Raw genomic sequence first — 21296 nt, 5'->3', positions numbered from 1 at the left:
GAATTTAAAAATGATACTCTAGAAAAGTGACAGTGGGAAAACTTAATATGAAAAATATTTTAATTTTAGTTTTCTATAAAATTTCCATGACAATTACACAATTACAATTATAATTGACCCCAACCCTGCTCACACACTCATTGTTGCTTATAAATGGAGATAAACGGTGTGTGTTTTCTTGCAGAGCTGCTGGACTCTGAGATGTCAGCCACTCGTTCTTCCTGTGAGGAGGCCATGACGGTGCTGGAGGAGGTCATCATGTACTCCTTCCAGCAGTGCGTGTACTATCTGACTAAGGTGAGCCTGCTTCTCCTCAAAAACAACGACAGCTCTGATGATTTCCAGCAGTGAAACGGGAGCGGAGCAGGAAAAAGGTGGGGTGAGCAAACAAAACACTGGACTGTTTTCATTGAAACCGTTTCAGATACAGGATGGAAACACTAACTCTCTGCTAGGAAAGGCCTGTAAGATAGCGCAGCACGTGTCTTTTCCACTGAGCGCAGCATAAACAAAACACCAGCCCCGTATCTCACGGTTGCAACATTGCGTAACTGGGCTATGAGTTTATACCAGTCTTTTGCCTTTTCAATTAAAGCTGCTTTAGACAATATGTTTCATGTTAGATAAACACATAATGTTGACCTCATAGATCAATTAATATAATATACAGAGGTGTATAGAGCACTGATATATAAGCACAAGTAAGTGATACATAATGGCCGTAGACGAAAACAGGAGTTTCATAAATCAGTGATAGATTGATCAACCTCGCAGACCAGAAATCTGTCTCCGCGTTGTGAAATTCAATTGCGTGCAGTGAATCTGGATTTTGAATATTAAATTTTTTGTGTATAAAAATATCTCAGCCCATAAGGGACATGAAACTTATCGTTTCCAGTAGCTTTAAACATTTTCAAGTTTTCTGTGTATTAACTTTCTGATGATTTTCACTATTAGAGACGACTCGCTGTTTCACATGTCTCAGGTTTCATCCAACATGTTGTTGTTAAATTTTACTGTTTCGACACAAATGCAACAAAATGATAAAAAAATAAATGTATTTGCAAAATTCATCTTTTGTTGACAGTGTGAATCTGATAGTTAATTAATTAATGAAGTAGAGCTGGGATTTTCTTCACCCCTCTTTTTAAAATATGTTAATACTAAACTTAACCAACCAGGGTGACGCAGACATCAGCAAAGTTAAAACCAGTTCGTCATGGAGCGACTAAACTTTCCCCGCCTGCACAGACTGAGGAAGGAAGCAGGAACCGTCTGCTCGGTTGTTTATTGCACGAGAAAACCTGTTTCCACCCTTTTTTTCCCTCAGTCTCGTAAATCCTCAATCTCAGACTGCGATTTCATTTTGTCGGGCACTTTTTGTCTGCTATCTTTGGTCTTTTTCTCCACAAAGGCCTGTTTGTGTTCGTCGTTCTTTCTTTTTGAGTATTTTCAGCGTGACGGAAAGGAAAGGGAGGGTTTCACACTGATGAGCAGCAGCTTGTTTCCTGCAGAGGAAGACGAACTGTCATCAGTAAAGGCTCGATAAAGGAAAAGGTGGAGCTCCCTGCTATTGTCCTGTGTTAAATGACTCAAACCTTCTACTCGCTGCGTCACATTTATATTATTTGACCAATAAAGTGAGACTAAACCTGATCAAAGGAAACGCTCTGCTGACCCGCTGCTCACCACAACCTTTACGGCCTCATTCACTCTAAGGTCTGAGGTCATTATCTCACTGGCAGCCTGCTGTTGATGTCATGCTCAGCGGAACAAAGGCAGAGCTGTGTGGGACTGAGGCGATAAGAGCCAACCATGAGGTGACTCGTCAGGAATTCATTCGTGCTTATCTGTGCTGCCTGAGAAACCAAGTTTCAGCTGCAAATGAAGCATCGTTATGTAAAGGAAAGCTGAGAAAGAACATAGCCAAGATTTTACTTTGAAATTTGAGGAGGAACTTGAGGGATTCAGCTCCGACGCTCTTTTAATCTGACATTTTTTCTCCCTTTAACCAATATTTAAAGCAGAACAAAGCATTCCATAGTGATAAAACATTTCAAATGTACTTGTTCCTTTGTCAGATACTTTATGTGTAGTTTAGAGACTAGTTTTCCTGTTTCCTTTAAAGCTGGTGCCGACAAACTCTAGTTATAGTCGTAGTGTAGGCCTTTGTCGATCAATAAATTGAATTTTTAATTGGTAAATGAGTCAATACATTTTAATTGTATTCAAATAATCCTAGAAAATGTTTAAAGAAAAAGATCATAACCCTGATTAAAACCATTAGTAAATGGAAATAAAGACGTAGTGTAGGCCTCAGATTGAGGAATCAAAGGTATTTCTTCTGAAGAACGGGAGAATTTACTGTAACAAATGTCACAATGTGGCGAGTGGCAATGAAAAATGGTCATGTGACCTGAACTTCCAAAAGGTTTCGTGCTTTGCATTGTGGGATTGGGAATACCGGAGAAAAATTCAACAGGAAAGAGAGCAAATCACAGCTCACCATTTCTGTTTTGCTTTGTTTGAGTTGTTCCCCGTGATGTGATGTCGATCCGTGAGACGTTGATATCTGACGATTCAGGTGTTTCCGTGGAAAGCCACAAAATCAACTTCCGCCATTGTAGTTTTGGAAGAACTTTCAGTCCGTAAAAACACCCAAAATGTGTTGGGAAGTGACTTTGGCTGAGTTTTTGGGCTCACACTGGCATCAGTAGTGGATGAGAAATACAGGAAGGTATTTCACAGCGAAAGCGACTTCAGCGACAAGATTACAATCAAAATAGATGTAAATGATGCAAAGCCGAGCGACCTCCTTTAATGCGACGCGACTCATGCAGTTCCAGCAACTCAATCACGCGATCTGATTTTTGCCAGGACAATGAGTAATTTAATCATTATTGTGCTCTAGTTTGGACTTTCATGTATAAATGAATTATAAAATATGTATGGCACTGATTATATCAAAGCAATAAGTGACAAATATCAGTCCCTGCAGGATCTTCACTTTCATGTTATTTGATTTTTCGACCCATTGTTATGTAATTTGAGGATATGTGGAATAATTTGAAGAAATGTGCAGGATTTTGGAAAATTTTAGTAATTTGAGATTAAAAATGACTGCCATCATGTGATATAAGCATGGGGGGAAATATTAGCTCTGTGAATATTGTGGAGTTTCATTGAATTTGTGTATTATGTTGGAGATTTCTACAACTGAATTAGCATAGTTGGTAATTTACACAAGGATTCATGGTTTCTCTGTCTTTTTTGCTTGCTGTCGCGGGCCGAATTAGATGCTCTAAAGGGCCGGATTTGGCCCCCAAACCTTGAGTTTGACACGTGTGATTTAATTGGATGGGTGTGTGTGTGATTTGTCAGGGATGGTTTCTGACTTAAAGATGAATTAATGCGTTTATGTAAAGACGTTCCCGTCGTCCTCCACAGAGCATGTATCCGTCGCTGTCCGGTCTGTTGGACGGGAACCCGTTCACGGAGAGCGGTTTGCTGCGCGTCCCCGACGGGCTGGGGGACGTTCTGTCAGTGCTGAAGGAAGCTCTGAAGCTGCTCACCGCCTTCCACGTTCATCCAGACATCTCACTGCAGCTGTGTGCCTACCTGTTCTTCTTCATCAACGCCTCGCTGTTCAACGCCCTGATGGAGAGAGGTAAAGAGAAGAAAAAGAAGCTACACTCCTCCTCCTCATTATTAATGAATCACAGCTAAATGCAGCACTAGCAATTTAATCCTCCAGGCTTTTTAAAGCTGCAGCTCAAACAAAAGTCAAACGATGGCTAACGGCACAGTTTCCATGTTTGCTCTCATGATGATCAGATATTTTAAAGTATGCATTAACACAAATAACCCTAAAGTAAGCAGAGTGACTTTGATCATTGTGTTCATATCTGTGGACACACGTGGCTCCTCCAGACTTTTATTTACTTTGTGTTTTAGAAAAGATAACTACCGGTAGGTTATAAAATGCAGAAAAATACTCCTGCAAAGCTTTGCTCCAGTATATTCCAGTAAAGAGGGTTTTTATGGTTTAAATGTAATTCTCAACCCTCTAATTTAGAAATTGGTATGTGGAAAAAAAGTCTAATTTTCTGTGAAAGAGTCAGAGTTTAAAAGAAAAGGACAGAAAGTGAAATAAATCTCAGAATTTCCAAGAAAATGTAAAAAATTCTAAATAAATTTGAGAAGGAGAAAACTGACAACATTTTAGCTTTAGTTCTCATTTATCTTACATTGCTAGATTTTAGAATTATGTGGGGGTTAAGGGGGGGATTATTTTATAGTTTTAAGGGGGGAAGGCAGGAAATAAAACAAAAATTCTGAAATTTGTAAGATCATAACTCGATTTAAATCATTAGTGATATATTATGTCTGAACCCCCCCAAAAAAAAAATTCTTATTTTAATCGTAAATGTTTTCAAAGTCAGGGTTTTGAAGACAATTTTTAATTGGGAGAAAAATAACTCTTTAATGTTTTAAATCTAAAATTGTATTAATTATTGACGATCCCAGAATTTTTTAACAAAATGTCCAAAAATCTTTTTCTGATCGTCTTCTGTTCCATCTTCCATTTGTCTCACTTTACCCTGAAGCTTTTACTGCACTAATAAATACAAGAACTCAGTGATGTGACACTTGTTGTGTTTCCACTCGAGCACAGACGTTGAGCCCTTGTCTGTAATTCTTTGTAATTCCTCCTCCAGGGTCCGTGGTGGGCTTCTATCAGTGGTCACGTGGCGTGCAGATCCGAGCCAACCTGGACCTGCTGATGGACTGGATCCAGAGCATTGGTCTGAGCGACTTGGCCTCAGAGTTTTTCCAGAAGCTCTCAGCTGCCGTCAATCTGCTGGCCACGCCCAAAGAAACCCTACTGCAGGTCAGAGGTCAAACAGCCCACTTCCTGTTTGTCTGAAGGTGGTGGTTGTGAGGAAGTGTCTGTGAGGCTGATTTAGTTTGGCGTGTTTATGGGTGTTCTGTGTTCAAAAGGCGTGCACTTCAGTTACCCGCTGCTGTACCAACTGATTTATGGTTATTATCCACACATTAAAACACCATGACATCATGCTTTCTGCAGCTCCAGTGGACGCCATCTCCCTACAAAGTGAGCAATGATCCTGCAGCTGATTTCAGAGTTTAAACGTGTCGCGGCGTCCTTCACAGTGCCTGAAGGAAAACCAGTTGATTGTTTAGTGTTGTTAGTGTTTGCTGTGAACACCTGATCCTCCTTGGGCACACCGCTCTCCTGGTTACCCATTCAGCTTTTTGTTTACAGTTTGGAGCCTCAAACAGAAGTGGAGCTTTCGCTCAGCTCATTAGAACATGCTGAGTCATGACCTAAAAGCGTAAAAAAGGTTTTACAGTATCTGAGTGTTTCAGTGATGTAGTCATCACTTTCTCCCACTTTATACACTCATTTACAGATGTTACAGTGAGAGCTGCTCTTAGTGAGTGTTCAGGGTCAGACAGGGAACATTCAGCACTGGCATTTTGCATCCAGACCAGCCCACTACATTATTAGCGACACCATGTAGAATCCGTTATTAAGTCAGTGATGCTCAACATGTGTCTGTTTAAGTCTTAATTGAAATTTTTATTGCCCCAGAAAACCATAAAAGAAAAAAGTCCCTAAGAGCATTCACAAAATATACCGGTAAGGGAACTTCAGTTTTGGTTTTAAAATGGAGTGGAGAGAGGATTCTACAAACTGCAGCTTTAATGCTCATTTCAATCCAACTTTAAAAAGTGTCCTTAATAGTCTTTAATGACCCTTCAGTGGATGTAAAGACAGAAGGACGTGTGCTCGTGTCTCTGTGTGAGGTCCTCTACATGTAGACAAACAACACACTGACACCTGCAGGACTCACAGTTTGGGCCTTTCAGCTGCTGAAAGAATCACATGTTGCTCTCAGAAGAAGTAGAAGCTGCCCTCCCCCACCTCGCTGCCTGCCAGGGTTACAAACTGCCACTTTTTATTTTTTCAATCAGGCTCCCAAGAAGAGACGAGAAGCTGGGGGAAGTTACTCCAGCGTACATGTGTCCAACTCAAGGCCCGGGGGCCAAATCTAGCCTTTAGATAATCAAATTAGGTCCGCTCGAGAAAGTAAAAATGATATAAAAAGAAAAACATGAAACATTTTGTAAATCCAATCCAATTTTATTTATAAAGCACTTTTAATACTAAGTGCATACACAAAAAAAACAAAATACAAAACAACAGTGTACATAAAATCAATGCAATTTAACCCCAAAGTAAAAAGGTGCGTTTTTACAAGAGACGAAGAAGATGAAGCCTCTCTGAAATGAAGGCAAGGGAAGGCTAATTTATTTGTATTGTACATTTTATACACAAGGCAACTCAATGTGCTTTACATGATCAAAAAGTGCAACAGAAAATGTTTAACAGCTTAAAAATCAATAAGAACATTTAAAAGCATCAGTAAAAACATTTAAAATCAGCAACAAACACTACATCAACAACAATGATCAAAAATCTCCTCAATCGTACGCAGTAGAGAAAAAAGAGTGAAAAATGTTCACGTTGGAATGCTGACTTTAGCTCTGCTGGCAGTTTGTTCCACAGCTTTGGGCTCAACTGCTGAAGCTTGGTCTCCTCTGAGCTTTTCTTTCCCCCAAATACCCAAAATCAGGGAATTTTAAGTAAAGATCCTGCAGCGACTGATACATTCACATACTATCATGTTTATATCATTTACAGTATACATGAAAATGCAAACTAGGGAGCATTAATGTTGAATTTGCTCTTTTTTCCAGATAAAATCTGTGGCTCACTTAAAATTAAACTGGTCCGTATTTGGCCCCTGAACTAAAATGAGCTTGGCCCCCCCTGCTCCAGCGGGTTCTGCCTTGGTGTGTTTAAAAGAATAAACATCTGCAGAGGGTTCAGTCTGAGAGCAAACAAACAGCAGCAGAATCAGTTTCAGTTGGGCTTGTTTATAGGCTGAGTTGGAGCTTTTCTGGTGCCAACGTTTAGGTTGTGGTTACCGCTGTGGCTCCGGAGCGTCTGAGCAAAGCCACACTTCCACCAATTGAGCCGAGCGTAACGCCGCTGCTGAAATCACATCAATGTGCAGTGACTCACCTGCTTCCTTTGACGGATCAGATCAAGTCTGTCCGAGCAGAGGAAACGATCCGAGACTAAAGCCAGAGATTTTTCCCATGAGGCTTTTGGGCCAACGTTGGTAAACAGTGTTTGTGTAAACGTAGTAATAGCTTTAGTTTGTTTCTAAACAAGCATGATGGGAAATCGTAGCTTTTCCTGTCGTCCTTTGTGTGTCTGTAGGCGTCCTGGTCGACTCTCCGGATCGAGTTCTCCGCTCTGAAACCAGCCCAGCTTCACCACATTCTGAAGGAATACAGAGCTGGGAAGTCCTGCCTCGATGGATGGAGCCCAACGCCCGCGGAAGAGGAGGACGCTGCGAGGACAGGTGAGATCAGAGTGTTTCATACACAGAATTATTAATTATAAGCTGCTCCAACATCCACAGTTTGAAAAAATAGTTCTAATGAAGATTTAGAAAAGATGATGCGTCAAAGCGTTAAAAATCTGTAAATGTAAATTATTAGGACAGTTTGTTTTCTAATCAAATGAACATATTGGGCCTCTACTACGACGCTGGCTTTCCTCTTAATTCCAGCAACATTTGTATTTGCTTTGATGTTTGATACTGATCGCTTTGACATCAAGGTGATCAGCAGACGCCTCTAAAGAAGACTGGCAGTCGTCAGTCGAAACATGTCAGGAGGTCAAAGTGGATTTTATGAGGAACGATTGTCGGAATAAATAAAACCTTAACACATTATTCAAAAATAAGACAAAAAGAATCTTAATTAATTAATACGCGTCATCATCATCATCAAAATTTTATTTTGGACACATATACAGTCCATAGTGATTAAATATAGGTAATGTATTAATGTGACATCACTACTTTGATCATAAATAGGGTATCTTTGAATTTGTCATTGTTGATTATTACGATAAACTAGAGGCTCCTCAACTGATTGCTTTGATGTGTCCTTATGTCAAGTTCTTTCTGGGCGTGGCCTACTTGACAGTTCTGTCAGGCTGGCCATGCCCCCTGTCGCCCAATGGTCCCTGGAAGACACATTCAAGCGATCAACAGACGCCTCTGAGGAAGACTGGCAGTTGAAACATGTCAGAAGATCAAAGTAAATTTAACTGAAAAAAAAGTTGTCTGAATAAATTAAGCCTAAACATATTATTCACTGCTTTAGCAGAAAATGTGATCAACACTGAACGATTTGAGTTACAGCTCATTAAAGAACCAGCAGCTCTTAATCTGAAAGGGTTTTCCTGTCAGTTTGGAGTTAAGAAAAGTTCAGTGTGAATGTAAACCAGGGGTCACCAACCTTTCTGAAACTGAGAGCTACTTCATAGGTATTTAATAGGGCTACCAGTTTGAAAAGTACTTAAATACTCAATTTTAACTTTAATTAGAGCATAAGTTATGTCTCTTAAACTCTCCTGGTTGAACTGTGTGAGGCTCAGAAGCAGCTGCAGCCCTTCATCGTGTCTCGTCCTGATCCATCAGCGATGATCATATCTCTTCCTCTTCTTCTTCCCTGAAGGCGACGTCCTGGAGAGCTTCGACAGCCACCCGCCGCTCATCCTGCCCAGCAACAGCTTCCACCTGGAGCTGGGAAAGCCCCTCGTGGAGCCGGCTCTGTTCCAGCAGCTCGCTCAGCTGCAGGAGTTCATCCTCAGTGAAAGCCAAGACGTAGAAAAACAGGTAACGAGCTTTTTTTATCACCACCACGAGTGACGGGGAGTCAGGAAACAAGAAGCTTTGATGTTTCTGCATCTGTGCTTCATTAACTTTGTGCATCCTGAACTCAGGCACCCGACGGACAGCCTGTGACCTCACGCTCCGTCACGGTCCACCTGGAGCGGCCTCGGGCCCGAGGGTCTCACGGGGACCTTAGCAGTTGCGAGGCGGTCCTGGCCCAAAAGCTGAAGAGCCTGGAGCTGCAGAATACGCTGCCAGGACAGGAAGAGCAGGGGGGGTACCACAAGAGCCTGGCCCTGGACCCATCCTGCCTGCTCACGCCCCCCAACACGCCGCAGGGCCTGGAGCTGTCAGAGCTGGAGACCAGTCTGCAGGAGGGGGCCCGAAGCCTGAGGAGAGGTCAGTGAAGCTTACTGTTCCACTTCTGCTTCAGGTACTGATGGAGGTATTTCAGACGCTTCAATATTGAAATGTGTAGCAAAAGCGCTGTGGAAACACTTGTTCCACAATTACACGTCACAGAGCGTGACGTACCTGGTCACATGACCACTCTCTCCGAGAAAACATGAGACAGTACGTGTAACCAGAGGAGACAGAGTCATTTCTTAGCATTACACTTTAAAATTATTACTGCCACATTCGACGTGAAACAACAACAGACTACAGACTGTTATAAGGAGGTTCTGAACAACCGTCTTTCTGCAGCGAAGTCTCGCGGGATGAGATTTCACAGGATAGTTACGAGGCTCCTGCTCAAAACAACGTTCAAAGCGCAATTATACTTTGTCGACATTTGGAAATACCACTTTTATTTTGCAAAAAACTGTGATGGAAAGTTATACTTATAGAAACGCTTTATTTACAAAACAGCTCCTCCTTAGTAGGGATGAGCATTGCCAGGAATCATACAATACGATATATCCCAATACTGAACAATGCGATTACAAATTTCACCTTAACAAGTACAAAATGTTATGAAATACAATTTATTCTATTTTTTTTCAACTTAAAAGTAAAAGTAATTGTTCCATGTCATTTCACAAATGGCCCACGCACTTTGTTGTAAAAGAATTATGACATTTTTACCAATTGTTCCATGATTATTCAATACGCACATTGTACATTTTTACAATTTAGTGAGGGCGGGTATGTGTCAAATTAAAAATGAATAAACAGCAAATTAATATAAGACACAAAGCGAAGCTACAATGGCCTCATGTAAAGGATTTTCAATATTCACAAGTGGTGAATTAATCTTAAATTGGGGTCCATAATAAAAAATGAAGAAGTTACATAAAGAAAAATTGATTCGTTGTAGAAAAGGTCATCTTTATAATATTAAGTGAAACATATCACATTTTTCTTACATTCCCACATGCAGAAAATGATTATTGTTAAAAATATATATATATGTTTTTTTGGGAATTCAAGAGACTGTCACCCAAGAACCATTGTATATACTGTATGTGACTAATCATTAGTGATGTGAACGGTCTGTGTACATAACTCAAAGCTGATCACATTACAGGGAGCTGAGACATAAGTTGTTTACTGAAGGCCCAAACATGTTCCAGACCCAAACACACTAACTTTTTGGATATATAGCATATATTTTGTATATTCTGAGAGAGTAGGTGAAGCTGTTTTACTATACCAAATTACAGTTTTCTATGTAGTGTAGTAATTAAGATATTGGAAACGGAAAATGGAAGAAAAATAAGGACGTGCGAAAATTGACGACGCTGTGCCAGTTGAATTATTAAGGAACAATTGGTAAAAACTTGTGGCTTTTTTGAGACCCAAGTGCATGGAATGATCCTGTTAGGCTGTTGAATTCATTCAGATGTTTGAATAAGGTTTAATTCTTGACCAACATCTGAATAATGAATGAGTTGCAGCTGACGCATCGCTACGTCCTCCTTTAATGAGCTCACCATCGCTCCTTCACTTCCTCCCACTGACTGACTCTATTGAAGAAACTATTTAGTGTCTTGACCTCGTGGACCGGCTGCATACTTAGTCCCCTGTCTACACCGAGGTGCGGCCCCCGTCCCCGTCCCTTCCTTCATCTTTAAAGTGACTTTGAGGGAGAGGAATGTGAAGTGGAAGGCAGCGCAGGGCGGTTTCACTTTGCAAAGGAAGGCTCTCTTCCTCTCCCACCTCTATTGTTTATGGACGCCTCCTTCATGAGGTCATCCATTGGAGCCAAAAGTGAAACCGGCTTCTTTAAACATGAAACCTGAGTCATAAAAATCAGATGAAAATATATCAGTAGTGGTTTATCAAAAATTTGGAGCATTTATGTAAAGACCACAAATCTGCATCAAAGCCAACACTCCTTTAAAGAGCTTTTTAAAAACTTGAAGTCTGTCCCAGGACTATTTTACATTCCGCTCGCAATGCATCATGGGACGGTTGAGTATGACTAGTGTGCCCACCGTGCATACTTAAAAAATGTCCCCATATAGTATACATCTGTGTATTTCTCACATACTCGTCTATAGTCTTTTCATACTGTGTAACGTGAACGCACTATATACTCATAATGACGTTAGATTTAGTAGACGTACGTTAGTATGACATTTTCAACAAGGCCTTTGTGTTTTATCGTCTGATCCGAGGCAGACCTTCACAAACGCTCCTCGTCACTCGTCCTCTCGCTGCAGGATTTGTTCAATCCCATCAGACGTCTTTACTTTCATTGGCCACTTGTCGCTCTCCGTCTTTTCTCTCTCGAAGCTTTTATCAAAAGCAATGTAGCTTAAATAGCCTGAGGATTAGTGTGGACTGCAGCCATCTGCCACGGCCCAGGAAAATCCACTCTTTAATCTGCACCATTAGCCACTGTTTGCTGATTAATCGCTAATGGACGGTAGCAACTGTTTGGGATTTCTCCTAAAGCGTTTCAGCTTTGCAAATAGAGACAGTTTCTGTCCTCTTATTGTAAATTAAAGATTTGTTTTAAACCTTGAAATACAAGTTGAACTTATAGATGCTTTAACAGGAAGAGATCGTCCTCTATCTCACTGAGCTCATTAGCACATAGAAATAATGCATGTAGCTTCACCTGTAACGTTTAAAACAATGGTTCCCAAACAGCGGTACATGAGCACATGGCAGGCCAGGGGGTACACGGAATGATTTAACAATTCATTTAAAAACAGTTAGGAAATAATTCTAGTTTTTTTTTGGGGGGGGGACAAATTCACCACAAACTAACAGTATTATTGCTCAATAAAATACTATATTTTCTTGTACTTTATTGAAAAAATTATTATTTCATGCTGTAGAGGCTATTTTATCACACTTCTGACAATTAGAGACAATAATTAGCTACATTTTACAATTTACGTACTATTGAAGTAATCACAAAAGTTGCATGTACTTTTTGAGGGTTTTTTAAACATTTTTTTTAATGAATTTTTTTTATTTATTCAGTTTATTTCCGACATGGTTGCATTCACAGTTTTGTTATTCCCTTTTTTTTTTTTGTACATGCCGAAAAAGGAGACGAGAGAAGCAGTTTGCTTATCCAAGTCCCGTCCCCTGTTTTGAACACAGAATTTACATCAACGCTCGTCTCTCTGGTCAAAAAGACACAATTTCATTTTTTTTTTTATGTAGGATTTATTCTCATCTGTAGTCAGTGTTGTCTTTCTTTATTCCTCCTCCTCTCTATCGTTGTTCGTGTCGGCCTTGTTCCCTGTGACACAGTGAGGGGTTTAGGAGAGCCCATTGTTCCACAAATAAAAAAGCATATGAAATTATGGAGCGGGTACTTGATATGATATGAACACGGGACAAAAAAGACTGGTTTAAAGCAGGGGTCTGGAGCCTCATGTGGCTCTTTGACTTTTTTTGCAATGGCTCCCTATAGCTTTAGAGAAATCAATCCTTTTCTTACAGAGGGTATTGATGATTAATGATATAACCATTTGTAAACCTAAAAATAAATCCCATTGTACATTAACGACCACCTTTCTACTTCTTTCTCTCTCTACGTTTGTTGCATCTGTGGTTAACCTCAGTTTTAAATCCCTGGGAAAACTAAACTAAACCAACAAAATAAGATACAATTCTGGAGGAAAATAGTAATGTTGTTTGTGTAAGGACAGTTATATTTATGCTTGATATGTGGCAAGAAATTAGCAATTATTATAAGATTATATTATTTTATATAATTTTAACAATGTATATAATTTTATACACTGTATTGTCTTTATTGAGAGTATTGTTTTAGCTCTGGGAGGACTTTAATCCAGGTGAGATGAGACAAAACGGCTCCTTAGAATAAATAATGCATACTGCTGGTTTAAAGACGGATTTTAAACGGCTAAAAATAAAAACCAAAAAAAAAAAAAAAAAAAAAAAAAAACAACTTTTGAGCTAAAGTTCAGACTTTTTTCTAAACATCATCTGCCAGGACTAAAAAAAATGTCCTTTTATGAAATAAACATTGAACATGTACAGTATTAAGCAAGAATTTACAATAATATGTTTACATTTCCGTTAAATGGTGACCATAAGTCACACGTCCTCTTTTCACGTGTTGTCCGGACAGTACGGGGGATATTTTATAAACTCCTGAAAATGTCCAGCTTTCCCAGGGACCCTGAATGCATCTCGGGGGAACACGTTCATTTAAAAGAGTAACTCCGCTAATATTTGATTTATCAGAGAAATTCCATTAGTTTCTGAAAGCTAAGGAGTTGCTTTTTACAACCAATGTTACAGGATTACAAAAATATTACCCACACATGACGGAATCATTAAAGACGTAGATTTGTTTTGACAAAATTGTCTGACAGTTTCTGCTCAGAGTCACCATGTGACGCAAACCTTGATGGTTATTTATTATTAACTATAATTTAATGTTCAGTTTTAGTTTTTTTTACAGTTTTAATTTCTGAGAGGAGATGCTTCTCATTGTTTCAATGATTGATAGCTTTTAAGAAGGTTTATGAGATTTTTTAAGGACAGATTATCATAATTCATAATAAAGGTGATTAACTCGAGTCACCGCTGATTTTTTAAGTCTTTTTTATAAAGAAATACATTTATTTTTAAGCCTAATGGACAATAACAACTTATTTATCAACTGTATTGTATTTCTACACATTACAAGGTAGATTTAAGGGGTACTTATGCAGAGGTCGGCTTAAGTGTGCTCTTATTTTGGAAATCAAAATATGACGGAGCAGAAATTGTGGGAGGAGTCAGGTTTAATAAGTTATGTAGTGATGGATGCACTTTGCTATAAGTTTAATATACAACAGTTTCTTCTTTGTAGGGGCGAAGAAGGAAATGGAACGAAAGATATGCAGGGAAAACAATGGCGATATAATGTATCGTGAATATTTGCGTTTTCCCGCCGTCATTTACTGCACGTACAGTTTGGAATGTTAGCGACGTTTTCTCGTCATGTGAACCAATAAGTAAATAAAAATAAAAACAACTCCTGAAGCTTCAGTTGAAAATGTTTTATTCTTCTACAATTTACTGCAGGAAACCAGTGTTTAAAGTCCTGCTGAGTCATGATTCAGTTCGTATTTATTCCGTGTGGAGAGTCAACGGCGCTGTGAGTGCGGCTCTTTTTTTTCTAAGTTTGCTAATCCTTTAATCTGGACAGAGGAGTCACAGCGAGGCGGTGATGTCAGGAGAGAAAAGAGCAGCGGCCGAGCCATTATGGGAATTTACAGCTGGGTTGCTGCGTGGAATCTTAATTGGCGGCGCCATTGTTCGGGGCAGGTCCTGCGTCGGGGGCAGACAGGCTGCATGCTGGGAAAAAAAAGGCCTAGAGAGGAAGAGATTGTTTTATACGTGATGATGAAGGCTGTAGAGTGGTAACGTCTGTGACTCAGCGAATCACCTCAGTGGTTTGAGTCGCTTTAAAACTGGAAGCAACCAAAACAGCTCCAACTTTCCTGCTTCTGTCATCACAAACTGGTCAATACTCAACGGCACGAGTGGCAGTGCAGTGCAGCTCTGATACTGCCATGTAAGACAGACGCGGGCAACTCGCAGCCACAAAGTAAACAACTGAAATAACAAACACAAAAGGACGATAAAAATAGCAGGAAAATTGTACAACATGACAGCAAAAATAGACAGGACTCCAAAAACAAAATTATGTGGAAAAATCTACAAAATGACAACAAAAATATGCAAAATGTGAGGAAAAATGTACTAAATGACTACAAAATGCACAAAATTACAAAAAGACAACAGAAATACACAAAATGTGAGGAAATAATCTACGAAATTACAACAAAAACGCACAGAATTACAGAAGATTGTACAAAACGACAACATAAATACACAAAATGACAAAAAAACACAAAGTTATTGAAAAATTTACGATATGACAATGAATTTACTGAAAAATTTACAAAACAACAAATACGCAAAACATGAGGGAAAACCTACAAAATAACAAAAATACACAGAATGACTCCAAAAACACACAAAATGACAGAAGAATGTACAAAACGACGAAACGTGAGGAAAACTCTACTGAACGAACACAAAAATTCAGAAAATGACAAAAAAAATCTACAAGAAGAAAGAAATATACAGAATGGCAACAAACATACAAAATAGAAACCACACAAATCTTTTTTTTTCTTTCATTGATTTTAAAGTGCCCTGTTCAATAGGAGAGACTGGTTTATTCGCAGAAACGCTAAAGAGCCTCATGTGGCTCCAGAGCCGCAGGTTGCTGACCCTGAGTGATCTTGTCTCTGTTGTAGTTTCACCTGAACTCACCGTCTTCATCCTCTGTGTTTTTAGACTCTGCTGGTGTTGAAAGGAAGACTGACAGCTCAGCCGAACATGAGGATGAGGAGGAGGACAGGGAGGAAGAGGAGACGGAGGAGGTCTTCACTGTGGAGCTTCACAGAGGACCTCGAGGCCTGGGGCTGGCCCTGGTCGATGGAATGGTAAAATAATCACTCGACACGTTGTTTCTCTGATTATTCTCAACTTTTGTTGGTCCATAACTGATAAAAATAAAAATATGGTTAAAATTTCATTTATTCTTTACCAATAGCAGATATATCGACCGTGTCCAACACTTAATATCAGATTCAGAGATCTACCAATAGATGCAGGCATTTTTATCTTTGGCATAAAATCAGATGTTCCATTATTAACGCCAACATTACAGCACAAACCTTAAAGAAAATCTATTACAATCTATAAAGAAGTGTTGTTTAAAAAAAAAACTAAAATTAATAGCAACTCTACTGAAAAAAATGACTTCATTACTTTAGAATTAGAATAGTTTTATTGGCCAAGTACAGTTTAATGTGACTTGGTGGATGGAGAGAAAAATCAAAAACAAACCAGAAATACTATAATAATGAATATAAATGATTGATATATACATGTAAAAATCTATAAAATAACAAAAATGTACAAAATGACCACAAAAATACAGAAGAATGTACTAAACCACAACAGAAATACACAAAATGTGGGGAAAAATGTACAAAATGACAAACAGAAATATGTAAAATGTGAGGAAAAATCTACTATACAATAATAATAAATACAAAGGGTGTATATATGTATATATATATATATATATAACTATAAAATGACAACAAAAATGTGCAAAATGACAACAGAAATACACAGAATTATAGAAACATGTAGAAAACGACTACGATAACACAAAAAATGTGAGGACGAATATACAAAATGACAACAAAAATGTGCTAAATGAAAACAAAAATAGAATGATTCAAAAAACACAAAAACACAGAAAAATGTACAAAACGACAACAAAAATACGCAAAATGTGTGAAAAAAATCAACAATACAATCATGATTATAATGAATATAAAGGATGGATATATACATGACTTTACTTGTAGATAGTTAAAGAATAGATCTGTTCCTGTCACAGTAAAATGAAGTATTGCAGACAGTAAATGTGTTTTTCTCTGAGACTGGGAAAGAACTTCATACCAGTGACTAGATTTGGTTAGCTTAGCACGTAGCAACGCTGGCTGAGGAGGGGCTAAATATGAAGGTTTGGTTATTGGTTATCAGATCAATACTTCTACGCTCACACAGAAATCTCCTCTGAGGATGAGCGGTATCTTTGTAAAGTCGGTGGTTCCCGACTCTCCGGCCGCTCGCTGCCAGAAGCTGAGGACGGGCGATCGGATCCTGGCGGTGAACGGGGTCAGCCTGGTGGGGATGGAGTACGACACGTGAGTCAGAAAAGAGCCAAACAGACGCTAAATACAGCTGAAGCTTCACCACGACACACTGACCAAAACATGGTGATACTATCCATTAAATGTACCAGATAAACAAACTGAAATGTTAATAATAATTTAGGAATAATTAAATGAACTGTAGTGACTCGAAAACACAAAACAACAAAAGTACGCAAAATGACAAAAAATAAATAAAATAAAAAAAACAACAGAAATATAAAAAAAAAAAAAAGCCTCCAAAAACATGAGTTGACAACAAAAATGCACACAATTATTCAAATCACACAACAGCTAAGTAAATATTCCAAAAATACACATTACAAGAACAAAAAAAACACAATGACAAAAAAATGCACAAAATGACCCAAACAAATATACCATACGGCAACAGAGAAAAAAAAAAAAAACATAACGTTATAACAAAAAAATATGCACAATGACTAAACAAATATGAAAAAAAACTGGCAAAACACATAAGGCAACTACAACAATACACAAAAAGAAAAAAATATGCAAAACGGCAACAGAAATACACAAAAAAAAAAAACTTTAAAAACATGAAGTGACGACAAAAATGCAGAAATTGCTTGCAAAACACAAGACAACTACAATAATACACAAAATGATTACAAAAACACATTACAAGAAAAAAAATACACATAATGACAAAAGAAATATAGAAAACAGCAACAGAAATACGTAAAGAAAAACTCCAAAAACATAGACCAACAAAAATGCACATAATTACTCCCAAAAAAACAAAAATCCAACACAAATACGTGTATGTGTTTCCGTGAGGTGCAGGATAAACCCTGAGCCTGGTCTGACAGGTGTGTGTGTGTGTGTGCGCGCAGTGGGAGGGAACTGATCCGATCGTCAGGCCACGCCCTCAGGCTGCTGGTCGCTAAGATCGACGTCGCTCGGACTCTGACCTCGACCCAATGTTGAGGAACTTCCTGCTGCATCCAAAGTATCAGTATTTATCCCTGGAATGGTTTCCACGACGACCAAAGGAAAACACTACACCTCCCGTTTGTTTGTGGAGTGGAACTTTATTTTGAAAGACAATCAAACGAAGCTGCCTCGTGAACAAAGTGACGTTTGGATTTAACTGGAATGTTTTGTTTCCCAGACACTCGTTTATGTTCAGACATAATTATTTAGATTGTGAAAATCCTTTGTTTTGTTTGTGCGGCTTTTAAATAAACACATCAACACAGCTTTACTCCACCACACCAAAGAGATCCAGCTTCAAATAAAACAATAATTAGATACTTTTATCCTGAAAACCTCAGGGATGGGCTCAGTGTGAGAAAACTAAAAAAAAAAAGACTTTTACAGATGATTTTCACAGATGTTTGCATTACATACACACACTCAGGATTATTAGTGTGACTGCTTACTCCCTCAAGACCTTTACTTTGAAATTCTTATAGTGGTTAGTTCCCTCAAAGCTGCCTTAATCAAAAGTCGGGCTTAAAATTAGACAGTTTTTTTTCCACATTAGAGTTAAAAGTGGAATAAATGATGTTTTACACAAAGGAAATGTCAGAAATATGCTGTTTGTTCCTTATGATGAAGTAAAACTGGAACTATTGTTTTTTTCTTCCGAAATCACCAAAAATCTCATCACTTCCTGTTACAACAACAGCAGAAACATCTGTAACATCAGGACAAGTGTATGTTTATTTCATCTAAATGTATTTCTGCTCTGTGAAAGAAACTCGTGTGTTTTTGTGTTAATGAAGTGTTTGTGTGTGTGTGTGTGTGTGTGTTGCGTTTATACCGAGCAGTATTTTTTCACCCTCTGGAATAAAAACCTTTTTTTGACTCTGATGTCAGTGGAGGGTGGAGTTCACCACAGACCAGCCTGTTTTTATCCACCCTGTGGTTTCCAGCACGGCCTCAGTGTGTGCGTGCGTGCGTGTGCGTGTAGCGCGTGCGTGTAGCGCTTTGACATTAATCCACCTCTAATGACCTTCACTCTTCACTGAGACTTTAATTTGCAGTCTGTGTGTTTAGGACGAGGACCTGATTGAAGACATGCAACCCCCAAAACAAATACACAAAATGACAAAACTACACGTGACTTATGAAAATACACAAGATTGTTTTAAAAAAAAAAAATGCACGAAATGACAATTAATCCACCAAATGGAATTGAAAAAACATTTCTTTAAAATAAATGATTTTAGAAATATAGAAAACACACATTAAAGGCAAATTTACAAATGAAAAATGCTTGAAAAATACACAAATGTTACACAAACTGCACTATTATTCCCAAAACAACCTGAAAAACACATGAAATGACTCCAAAAATCCAAAAGGTGGGGAAAAAATGGACAAAACTACTACACAACATTGTTTTAAAAATGCACAAAATGACAAAAAAAAAAAAAAACAATTTTGACTGCAGAAATACACAAAAACTTTAAAAACACTATATGACTCAAAATACACAAAAAAACATTAATTCCCAAAACAAACAAACTCACAAAACAACAACAAAAATACAAAAGATTATTTCAAATACACACAAAGTGACTAATAAATCATTTTTAAATCAAGTTATAAGAAAAATAAATACTAACTTCAGAAATAACCAAAATCGTTGACAGACGAAAAGAAAATGCACAAATTCTGAAAACAACTATAAAGACATCAGAAGATATAAAATCTTATCAAAAATAGACAAATTTGAGTTTTTCTTTGTATTAATTTTCAGACGCTCCTTCAACTCAATGCTGAATGTGATCAATCACATTCTTATGGTCTCACTGTGATAAAAGATGATTTACAGTTTTTAATATTTATGTTTGAGAAAATTGTAGTGAAAACACAGGGAGGCAGGCAGTCTTCTTACTTCCTGTTGGGAAGCAAACCAAATGACGACGATTGTTCTTCTACAATTGACCCTTCGTAAAACCACGCCCACAAAGTCATTGTCCAATCATACGTCCGAGCAACCGTTACTATGTAAACAGGGTCCGACATGCTCAGGGCAGGGTATCAGGTACCCCAAGAGTTTGACTGGGGGAGTCGTTTAGCAAGAAAACACAACTGGAGCAATGTCTACAATAGATTATAAAACTATAAAAACGTCTCAGGGATGTGTCTGTCAGTCCGCGTGTGTGTAGTATGGGAGATGTGTATATTTTTAATTTATCTTGTCTGCACTAATGTCTATGTTCAGAAAAATGACAATAAAGCTGAATTTGATTTGATTAAATAAAGGTGACATGATTATACATTAACGTACCTAGTGAAAAGGGGGCACAACAACAACGGTGTACAGTTATTACCAAAAGTAATTAAGGGGGCGGGGCTTTTGCAAAAGGTCAATTTAGCCTCAGAGTCACTATATTGTTATATTCACCACCTTTGGATTATAGACTGTAAAAATAATGGACGGGAAGCTTTTACTTTTAGAGCTCCCCCTGCTGACTGGCTACAGTATAGGTCATAAATCCCGCCTCCTCAATGATAACAGAAGGGATGTTGGTAAAACTGTAAAGTTAAAATACTCGTCACATTTTTTGTCAAACCTAAACTCCACTGTGATCATTAGTTTTTATCTCTTTACCATGTGTTCAAGTGCTCATTTTTCTGTGAAGTTGTTAATGTTTTTTGAGGTTGAAAAACTGGATTTGACATCATATATGATGATGATTTACAGCTTTTGCTTAGCTTTCTTTGTGAATAGCGTTTACGTTGTGAAGGAAAGCTGAGACGCAATGTAACGAGATATTAAAATGTAAATATATGGTGATTTTGTACTAACCTCTATGATCTGAACAAGACGTTGGTAGAATTTCCACACGTGAAAGATACTTATGTTCTTGGCGTAGCTGGGCTTGCGTAACTCATCAGGGCATACATTGAATGGGCGGGGCGAGTTACCAGAGCTCCTCCCACCGCACCCTACCGCGCAGATTCTGGCTCCAAATAATGTAAAATTTGCAAGATGGCAGCCCCCATAAGAGTCGTAATTTGGCTTCAAGAACGTTGAGTGGGAACAGCTACGGTGCACGCCCACTGAATTGGCTACAGACGACAAACTGTTGCTGCTAAAAATACATTTAAATCAAGTAATTCTGCAGAAAAATTAAACTTTTCAAGTGTCAGTATTTTTAATGATTACTTAATGTGCAAAAACCATCTGATTTTTCGATAAAACCATATTAGCAGGTAGTAGTCAAGGTTTTCCAGTTTAAGATTTAACCAAAATACAGCTAATGTTAATCTTTAGTGGCTTAAATGTTGCTTTCTGATGGAGGAAAGT

At 38.3% G+C, this 21296-nt stretch overlaps 1 protein-coding gene across 2 annotated transcripts in view; it reads left to right on the top strand.

Annotated features, from left to right (window-relative positions):
• Positions 1-19400, top strand: part of LOC114467801 (ras-associating and dilute domain-containing protein-like) — a 33355-nt gene extending 13955 nt beyond the window's left edge. Inside the window, exons 8-16 of one of the 2 annotated variants that reach the window (XM_028454245.1) lie at positions 185-297; positions 3448-3667; positions 4719-4891; positions 7316-7460; positions 8626-8786; positions 8894-9182; positions 15573-15721; positions 16863-17002; positions 17866-19400. In XM_028454245.1, coding sequence (XP_028310046.1) covers positions 185-297; positions 3448-3667; positions 4719-4891; positions 7316-7460; positions 8626-8786; positions 8894-9182; positions 15573-15721; positions 16863-17002; positions 17866-17959 — 1484 coding nt within the window. In that variant the 3' untranslated portion in view covers positions 17960-19400. The remainder of the gene's footprint in view (positions 1-184; positions 298-3447; positions 3668-4718; positions 4892-7315; positions 7461-8625; positions 8787-8893; positions 9183-15572; positions 15722-16862; positions 17003-17865) is intronic. The other variant, XM_028454246.1, reaches the window with a different exon arrangement.
• Positions 19401-21296: the final 1896 nt, after the last annotated feature.

This window comes from Gouania willdenowi, chromosome 8 (genome assembly GCF_900634775.1).
Source record: "Gouania willdenowi chromosome 8, fGouWil2.1, whole genome shotgun sequence".
NCBI classification, from domain to species: Eukaryota; Metazoa; Chordata; class Actinopteri; order Blenniiformes; family Gobiesocidae; genus Gouania; species Gouania willdenowi.
The sequence above is the reverse complement of the archived record's forward strand: the minus strand, read 5'-3'. Positions and strand labels throughout refer to the sequence as shown.